At 38.9% G+C, this 10,136-nt stretch overlaps 1 protein-coding gene across 1 annotated transcript in view; it reads left to right on the plus strand.

Annotated features, from left to right (window-relative positions):
- The window catches only part of SLC38A11 (solute carrier family 38, member 11), a 63,482-nt gene that overhangs the window by 43,716 nt on the left and 9,630 nt on the right, over positions 1 to 10,136 (plus strand). The window contains exon 8 of the mRNA XM_006879352.1: positions 4,920 to 5,051. Coding sequence (XP_006879414.1) covers positions 4,920 to 5,051 — 132 coding nt within the window. The remainder of the gene's footprint in view (positions 1 to 4,919; positions 5,052 to 10,136) is intronic.

Below are 10,136 nucleotides of genomic sequence, written 5' to 3' on the forward strand. Positions count from 1 at the left end.
GTATCTGTATATAAAAACTGCCTACCCTAAAATTCACCAGCCATTCAATGCGAGAAAGATGGACATTGAAAACCTGCTGTAGGGACAGCTCTGAGTTGGTTCCAACTCTACAGCAATAGATTAAGTTTGTTGACTGACCCAGATATCTTATTTTTCACATGGAACACATGCACAGTAAATAATCTGCATATATATATGACATGTATAGAAAACAAAGATGTGAGAGGGCTTCCAATTTGCAAAAATGTACAAGGTGCATGCTAGTTGAATAGGAAGATGGTAAGTATCCCTCACTAGTCTTTCTCATTAATTTCCCAACATCACAATTATGTCTTAGATACTTCTATAAAAATTGGTTTCATAGAATATAAGACTTGAAAGAAACAAGTTATAAAATCATAAATTAGTATACTCATTCATTCACTGCTGCTGAGTCAGAACAATGCATAGGTGACTCTGAAGTGGGTTTCACAGGCTGGAGATTACACAAGAGGAAATTGCTCATCTTTTCCTTTCAGAGCTGCTGGTGGATTGGAATAGCCAGAGAGACATGGCCTTTGGGTTAGCAGTGCAACTCTCTATGGACTATATCATCAGAGATCTCTAAATGAGTAGTAGAAGTATCAGTAGAGCTATGGAAGTTTTTATCTATGAAGAATGCTACTTATGCAAAGTAACACATCTTCAAGAGCTGGTTTCTTTTAGGTCCCTTGTCACTTTGTGTTATGTTACAGTTTTGCTATTAGTGGAGAGCTCAGAGGCTCAAATCTCCCAGATGCTTCCAGGAAGATCTCTTCTGCAAATATTGACAGTCTTGGAAAGCTGATATATGAACTTGATGGCAGCAGGTTTTGGGAGATGGAGCTAACACCCAATTCAGACTACCTCCTATTTGTTGGCTATAAATAAAGCTCTTGGTCTTAACTGCTTTGTTGTTTTTCATACTGCTACCTCAGACTCAGCCTGACATACTTTGGACATGTTGTAAGGAGAGACAGGTCTGTAGAGAGGGACATCATGCTGGGCAGAGTGGAGGGACAGCGCAGAAGGGGAAGACCCTCTATGAGGTGGATTGATTCAGTGACTAGGGTAATCGGGATGGGTGTGTCAGAGGCAATGACATTGGCACAGGATAGAGCAGGGTTTAGGGCTGTTGTACATAGGGTCGCTATGAGTCGCAAACGACTCGAAGGCACCTAACAACAACAAACAACAACAACCTCAGCCTCTGTCTAAGTAGGAGAAAATGGGCCACTGGGGAACAGAGCCATGGGCATCTCTCTGAAAGGGTGAGAGGGAGTAAGAAGAGCATAGCCTATCACTGTCCCAGAGTAGAAAGCAGGTAAAGAACCCATAACCCAGCCTCATGGTGCGTCTAGGGCCCCAAAAATAGAAAGAGGTTCGTTTATTCATTGTTGACTCACAGACTCAGTTATGATACAAGCAATGGGGTTTATTAGGGAATTGAGTGGGGGAGACAAAGAATATTTCACAATACAAGTCCAGGATTTAGCCCAACAATTCCAAGGCACAGTTCTTTAATAAGTCCAGGGTCTGGTTTTAGTTCAGCAGTCAATTCCAAATCATCCAGCAAGGTTTGCCTCACAGTAGCTATAATCAAATCATCCAACAAGGTTTACCTCAGAGCAGTTTTAAGTCAACTTCTCCATCAAACATCTGTCAAGAACAGCCAAACCTTTAACCATGGCCAGCAGAAATCCAAGAAGCCTCAAGTCACACCTTGCCATTGTTTGTCCACAGCAATGCTACAGTCTCTTCACCACCAGGGTCTTGCTGTCACCAGAGTTTTGCCACCACAAGCCTTGCTCTCCTCAAGTTTTATGATCCAGTGTGGGAAACACTCTTTATCTTATCCTAGTCCCACAGCTGTTGGTGATTTGCAAGACCTTGATGATTTGCAAGACTTTGTATCTGTACTTAAGGTAGCTGGAGACCAGAGGCCTACAAAAAGCAAACTTTTAGGCTAAAACCACAGCATGGAATTCTATTTCTCTTTATCCAAATTCTGCCTATATTCCAAACTCCATCTAAGACCAGAATAGAACAAGTGATCTTAAGGAATGATTGCAGCAGGTTACTTCATGAGAAAGATTCCAATAACTAAAGTTCCTTCCAATTCTAAATTCCAATTGATCTTCCCCCCCCCATCTTAAATTTACCTCTATTTGTGTCAATATGTATACTGGTTTGTACTGATCTTTGTAGGGTGTTAACACCTGGGAATAGGAATTATCTCTCAGATACTTATTCATTAAAAATCGTATTAAAGCATGGGCCACTTAAAAAATGTATTTTTTTTTTCTTAGTTGTCATGGAGAGGATGAAATAAAGTTTCTCCCTGGAGGCTAGGATTTTGAAGCTCCATCCCACATACTTTGGGCATGGGGCCAAGAGGGACTGGTCATTGGAAAGGGTGCCATGCTTGAAAGGGTGAAGGGACAGTGCAGGAGAGGAAGGCCTCACATGAGATGGATTGATACAGTAACTGGGGCAATAAGAGTGGGTGTGTCAGAGTGAGACTGGCTAAGGACAGGGCAGGCTTCAGAACTATTGTACGTAGGGTCATTGTGAATCACTGGTGACTCAATGGCACATAACAACAACAACAGTATACTTCACTGATGGTACATGACAAAGATGGGCTTTCTAAGCCTCTCTGCTTTCTCAGATAGAAACCATGTAAAAGATGTGAGATTTCACAGATGTCAGTTGGGGCAAGGATTCTCCACCAGTTGAACATCTCTCTCTCTCTTTCTCTTCTAGTGCTATTTATTGCTGGGGGTTGTGGTTCAAGGGGTTCTTATTCTTTAGAGACCAGGTGACCCATCAGGGCAACCACCCTGTTGCTGTAGCCAAATTCATTGTCATACCAGAAAATGAATGTGACAAAGTGGTTGTTCAGGACTATGCCAGCCCTAGCATTAAAGGTATAAGAGTGTCACTGTTCACAGGAGACAACTTTGTCTTCAGTGTATCCCAGGATGCCTTTTTGGGGTCTTTCTGATGCCTGCTTTAACTACCTTCTTGATCATATTTGGCAGTTTTCTCCAGACAGCAGGTCAGATCCACAACTGAAACATTAGGTGTGAGGACACAGAAAGCCGTTCTAGTAGCTTTCCCACTCAGCTCAGGAATATCCTTGCCCATGCCCTTGGCAGCACTAGTAGATACAGTGAAGATGTTCTGGGCTGCTTCATGGCCATCACACCACAACTTTTCAGAGGGACCATCTCCTGAGTGGCTATAATGGCATGGACTGTGGTCATGAGTCCCTCTATGATGCCAAAGTCGCATGACTGACCTTTCCCAGGAGGGGCCAAGCAGTTGGTAGTGTAGGAGGCATTGCTGACAATTTTGAGAGAGTTTTCATACTTCTCATGGTTCACGTCCATCACAAACATAGGGGCATCGGGCAGAAGGAGCAGAGATGGTTTTCCCCTTTGGCACCACCCTTCAAGTGAACCCCAGCCTTCTCAAACATTGTAAAGACACCAGTGGACTCCAAAACATACTCAGTACCAGTATCACCCCACTTGATGTTGGTAGGATCTCATTCTTTGAAGATAGTAATGGCTTCTCCATTGATGACAAGCTTCCCGTTCTCAGCCTCAAGAGTGACATTAAAGTTGCCATGGGTAGAATCACACCAGAGCACATAGACCATGTAGTTGAGGTCCATGAAGGGGTCATTGATGGCAACAACATCCGCTATGCCAGAGTTAAAAGCAGCTCTGGTGACCAGGTGACCAATGCAGATAAATCCATTTACTCCAAATTTCAACATTGTGTCTCAGGGATATATCTGAAGCTGTACAAGGGGTTTCTCTCAGTTGACAAGGAGCAAACCAAAAATGGAATTCTTGATTAATTTCCTTTCCTGGTCAAAATATCTTTGGAAATGGTTGATCAACTCTTTCTTGTTTTGTTGAGGAAAAGCATGATGAACTAGACTTAAATTGTAATAAACCATCATAGTTTAGATAAATGTTATAAGTTGCATAAAATTAAGTTCCTGCTAGTGATAGGGTATTATAAAGAAGTATGGTGCAACAGTTAAGCCCTTGACCACTTACTGAAAGGTTGAGGATCTAACCCACCTAATGACAACAGAAGGGAAAGACCTGATAATCTGCTTTCATCAAAACTACCGCCTAAGAGTGTGGAGCATTATTCTCTGTCACATGGGGCCACTGTGAATCAATAACCCATTCAATGGTACCTAACAACAGTAAAGGCAATTATACATCTATTATTATTAATAGATGTTCTGGTGGCATAGCCCATCAGTTCTGGTGCACTCATCTGTAAGATGTTGCACTGCTAACCAAAAGATTACCAGCTTTATAGGGGTTCGCGTCTGCCAGTGGTTGTGCAGGAGAAAGTTCGGTAGCCTCCTCCCATAATGATGTTGAGCCTCTAAAACCTTACGGAACATCGCTATGAGTTAGCATCAAGTTGACAACAGTGGATTTGGTTTATTACTCTTGAAAAATAATCTGGTAACTCCTTCCTTCTACATTTTTAAATAATCCGAACAGCAGCTGTAGTTTGTTGCACTGGTAATCTTGCTGGCTTGAAAGAAAAAGAATAGAATAACGTCAAAATTCTCTCTTATACTTGAAACATTGTATTTATTCAAACATTGGTATGGCATAATAAAAAAAATATAATCCACTGTCTAATAGTTTGTTTTAAAATCCTTATTATTGATAAAGTCTGTATATATGAATTCTTTGGGGGAAAATAGATCATGCTCAGTGACGTGAGATTTGGTTAATTTTCTTATTGGTGCTGTTTTGTATAATTCTAAGTGTTATAATAGGCAGCACTTTATACTCTCATATCAAAGTCCACATGTTTCCGAAAGTCCCTTTCTAAGTAATTTGTTTACTTGGCAGGTAATTGCCAATGTGTTTTTTGGTGGGAACCTTTCGACAATTGTCCACATCACTGTAACCCTGGTTATCGTTACGGCGGCCACTCTTGTGTCATTACTGACTGACTGCCTTGGAATAGTTTTAGAGCTCAATGTAAGTACATTTAAAGATTCTCTGGGTCATTCTAAAACCTCCTTTAAAAAACATTGCTTACGTCTAACACAAGATACCTTTTCTTTAACAGTGTTACTTTTTGAGTAAATAAAATTTTTGTACATAGGCAATATTTATATGATGATTGATATTCTGGCCTCTATGGAACTATATCGGGCAATGGTTTTAAACTGGAAGGGTCCCCACGATAGCAGACATTTGACAATGTCCAGTTGTCACAGCTAGGAAGGGATGCTGCTGGTGTCTAGTAGATGTTGCTGTTGTTGTTGTTGTTGTTGTGTGCATTCGAGTCAAAACTTGCCCATAGCTGACCCTCCGGCAAGTTTTCAGAAGTAGTTAATTGCATGGAAGGAGATTGCTCTTCCTTCTGCCATGGAGCAGCTGGTGGATTCAAACCCCATGCCTTTGGGATTGTAGCATAGTTTCTTACTACTAGGCCACCAGAGCTCTGGAAAACAGAGGTGAAAAAAATATTGATAAAAATTATTCCACTGCGTCCAACTTCAAAATAAAAATTATCTCTTCAGATGCTAATAATGCTGAATTTGAGAAAGCCTGTTTTTAATCATGTGTATATATTTAATACGATATATAAATATTACAAAATTATATATTAAATGGATCTGGACCTGCTTTACCAAGCAAAGACCCTACTGAGTGTCATTATCAGTGTGCTCATAAACTTTTCACAAACGAAATATCTTTCACTTGATAAAAGCATTAATATAACATGGTATATATGCACAATGAAATATTACTCAGCCATAAAGAGGAATAAAATCCTAATATGTGTTACAACATGAATGAGCCTTAAAAGTATTATGCTGAGTGAATAAGAATTCTTACAGAATTTCTGTTCAGTATTACACCACCCTGCATTTATTATTCATGTATCTGAGGGAGGATTTTACAGCTAGGATAGCAAGTCTCTTTTACTCATTCCACTGAGAGCAGAGGAGGGAAGCTGAGACAGTATTTTGTTATCTAATTTACTCTCTTCCCTCCAGATGCCATTTTGACTTGATATTTTAGACAAAGGCTGTTGGAAACTCAGTCATAAGCACACTATTGGGAACATCCTTGTAGAAGGTTAATAGAAAGTAGGCAGCAGACAACCTCCATATAGTAGAAAGCTTTCCAAAGTCTTAAGGGTGTGGAAATTATCTGCTCTACAAACAATACAGAGAAAACTGATAGGAGAGGTAGACCAAAGTCAAAGGTAAATTGTACCTACTTCCTAATTTTCAATCTCTCTTATTTCTTCTTATTGCTGTAGAATCAGAACCAATTCACAGCTGAGCCTCCAGTGAGTTTTCAGAGGCTGTAAATCACAAGAGAGAAGATTGCCCACCTTTCTCTGTTAGTGGATTCGAACAGCCAAAGAGGTGCCATCTTTGAGTTAGAAGTACAACTCCCTGTGGACTCAATGCATTGTGGTCAAGTCAGAACAGATTTATAGCTAAACCTCTAGTGGGTTTTCAGAAGCTTTAAATTGCATAGGAGGAGCATGCCCAACTTTCTCCTGTGGAGCCACTGGCAGATTCAAACCACATGCTTTTGGGTTGAGAGCACATCTCCTTACCCACTAAGCTACCAGTTCTCTCTCAATATGAGCCAACTCACAACCTAACCTTCATTTGGATTTGTATAAACCTTGATGACTGCCATCTTAACTCACTAATTTTCATTATGTATTTTTTTTCTAATCATGTACTATTCAGACCATCTCAAGCTTACCTATTAATTTGTAAGATTTTGAGAGAAAAGAAAAATGAGTTTTCTTTCTTTCACAGTGTCTTTCATAGTCTGGCACTAACAATACAGTTTTTAGATTGTTGAGTGGGCTATTGCTCCTTAGGACCTATTTTTTATAGATGGTCCTGGATATAAAATACATTATTTAGTATAGCACCAGGAAATTAAGTGTTACAAAGATTGTTGGTATTGACAATAGTGACTCATCAACTATGCCATGAGAATGATAGACATAACCATTTTTGGCCCAGTTAGGTTTTGCTTTTCTTCGTTTGTGAAATGTCTCTTTTGAGTATATTATTATAATTATTATATTGTGTTTTGTTGTTAAATAAATACGTTGACCAACTTCATGTGGTTAAGCCAGAATTCTAATATTGCAATCAAAGAAGGACATAATTTTTTATATCACAAAATATCTGAGCTAACTATGGAGCACTATAACTACATATGATTCTAAAAAGAAATATTATTCTAAAGCCTTAGATTATAAATCTGGTTTAACAAACATCTATTCCTTATCAGACCACGTGGTTTATTATGAATATATGTCTTCTGGGATACATAAGAACCCATTAAGACCTTTATGCACCTCCCTTTTGTGTGACCATTTACTGTTTAATAGAGCCAGGTCAAGCATTGTTTCTGTCATAATCTGATGCACAGTGGTGTCATGCATCACTCTGGAAGTAACCAGTGCATACTGTGCCCCATTTCATAATGATAATGAGGGCTAACACATATTGAGTACATTCCATGTACCGAATGGGTCCATGTATTAGCTACCTTTGTGGCTCATCAGAGGGTTTAAACATAATAATAGTTGTGAGGATGGCATAAGCTTTGGGAGGGACTCTTTCACTCTTGTTCAGAGGTTCACTGTGTGTCAGAACCAGCTCAACAATAACTACTAACAACAACATCTTCTTTAATCTGTATTAAATTTACAGGTGAAAAAGCTGAGGCAAAAATTGGCTAAATAGTTTGAGATCATACCATTTGTAGGTGGCAAAACGAGATTTGAACCCAGGTGGCAGCTCATTGCTGTTAGGTGCTGTCAAGTCAACTGCAAATGTGCTGTCAGTGCAAAGGTACTTGCTTTGAATCTATCACCTGCTCCTTAGGAGAAAGATAGGCAGTCTCCTCTAGTGCAATTTACTGCCTCTGAGAACCTGCTGGAGGGTCCACTATGGGTTACTTCCAATTCAGCAATCAACAACAATAGCATTCAGATGGTGTAGGCCACAATTTTAATAATTATGCTAATCTGAGAATTTTCAAGTATAAAGTTTTACATTTTGTGATTGTGTTATATCAAGTAATTGTGTTAATGTTTATGTTGATTTATTTAAAGTGGAAATATATGCATTGGGTTTACTTATAAGGAGGGCTAAAAGTAATCCTCAGATTACTGATGGATAGATTTTACAATTGGATTAAAGTAAATAAAAGAAATAAACTAGAGCTGAAATCTTTCTATATAAAATAATAATTTATAGTTAATAGATTCCATTTCAGTTAATATTCTAGCTAAACTTAGAATTTTTTATTGTATTTATAAAGTTTCACTACATACAAGAATAATCTTCACAGATTAATTGGGTAATAGATTCAAATTGTCAATTTGGAAAGTTAAGTAAGTATTAGTTGAGAGCATAACTAATATAAGATAAATCATCTGGAGTTATGTTAACTTTTCAATTAAAAAAAACTCCAAAATTTAAACCATTATTTACCTTTTATTTCTTTGGTTTTATGACATATTTTCCCAAAGCTAATATATCCTTCATATGTAAGGATTTTAGAAGAAAATAAAATAGATATAAGCCCTATGCTTAGTAATAAGAATTCAGCATCTTGGCACTGGTATATCACTTTTAGACTTGGCATCTGTAAAAATTGGGCCCTATGGAATTCTCCCTGGAGCTGTACAGAGAAAAAATATAAAGTAACCAATGCCTGTAGCTGGAGTAACTGGGCCAAAAAGCACTGTGTGCAGCTTACAGCGGGAGGAAAAAAGTCAATTACCCAGTTAGAAGCCAATATAGAAATACACATCGTCAGGATGACCAAAGCCCTGACATCTGCATAAGACCTCCTAAAGTAGAAAGAATTTGTTTCTAAGGTAAAAAGAATATATTTTATGAATCTAATTTTATTACAAAGAAAAATTTAGAAGATAAGTGAACATTCTTATATTTCATTTTGTGTTATCGAACCAAAACCTTTCGAATCTTCTAACTGCTACACGTGAAAAAGATGAGCAATCAATTCCTGTGCAATTTACTGCCTCTGAAAACCCACTGGAGGGTCAGTTATAAGTCAGTCAGTCATGACTCCATGGAAACAAAAAATATCACAACAATATCATTTGAGAGGTTTCTGTCCAGATAAGAGAATTCAGACACTTTTCCAATCTGTATTAACAGTAAGAATCTTCAATACTTCCATTCTTTCCTTGCTGGAAAACACAAAATAACCTGTGAGTAGACAAACCAAATTCCCCCTTTCCTTCTACTCTGACATCAGTGTTCATGCAGCACTGCTTCCTGTGGCTGTAACCACTTAGAGCTAGGTCAGACTTTACAAATACAGTCCTCCAAGACTGCCAGTTGTGCCAAGACCTCCAATGTTACCCACAAGTTTGGGAGTTCTCACAACTCAACAGCTAGTCACAACTTCAGAAATTTCTTCTACCCTTCAGGATTCCATCCACAAATTGATGAGTCCTCAGCTGACTACATCTGAGCTTTTACCTCATTTTGGTAATCCAGTAGAACAAAAAATCTATGATCACAATATGATGGAATGCACTATACTTAGTGATTACAGTTTATTGCAGCCAAAGGGGGCAAATCAAGTGTCAATGTGAAGAAGAGCATGCGTTCTAGGAGGGTCTTCAAGATGGGGCTCCTTCCTTGTCTCAAAATGATGAGTCACTCTCTCAAGTATCCAGATCTTTCATCTACTAAGAAGCCGATGGAGCTTCCATGTCCAGAGCTCTTATTAGAGTCTCATCATGTAGACGTTGGGGAGTTCAGAGCACTTAGTTAGGGGTTAGGGGTTTTGCTGTCAACCCAAAGGCAGGTAGTTCTGCAAGTGAAAGTGGGCAAGCCCCTTCCATGCCCTTTACAGACTCTGAAAATTCTGTTGAGTGTCAGCTATGAGTTGGTTCAGACTTCACAGTACATAGCAACAACAATAACATGTAGACATTCTTGACTGACACACGCTTCCTTCCCCTGAGGTCAGCTAATATCATAAGGTGGCCTTTCTAGCCAGACCAGCTCTGCCTAAGAAGTTATCACC

Source organism: Elephantulus edwardii, unplaced genomic scaffold (genome assembly GCF_000299155.1).
Source record: "Elephantulus edwardii isolate Elephantulus edwardi_28Jun2011 unplaced genomic scaffold, EleEdw1.0 scaffold00003, whole genome shotgun sequence".
Lineage (NCBI taxonomy): Eukaryota > Metazoa > Chordata > Mammalia > Macroscelidea > Macroscelididae > Elephantulus > Elephantulus edwardii.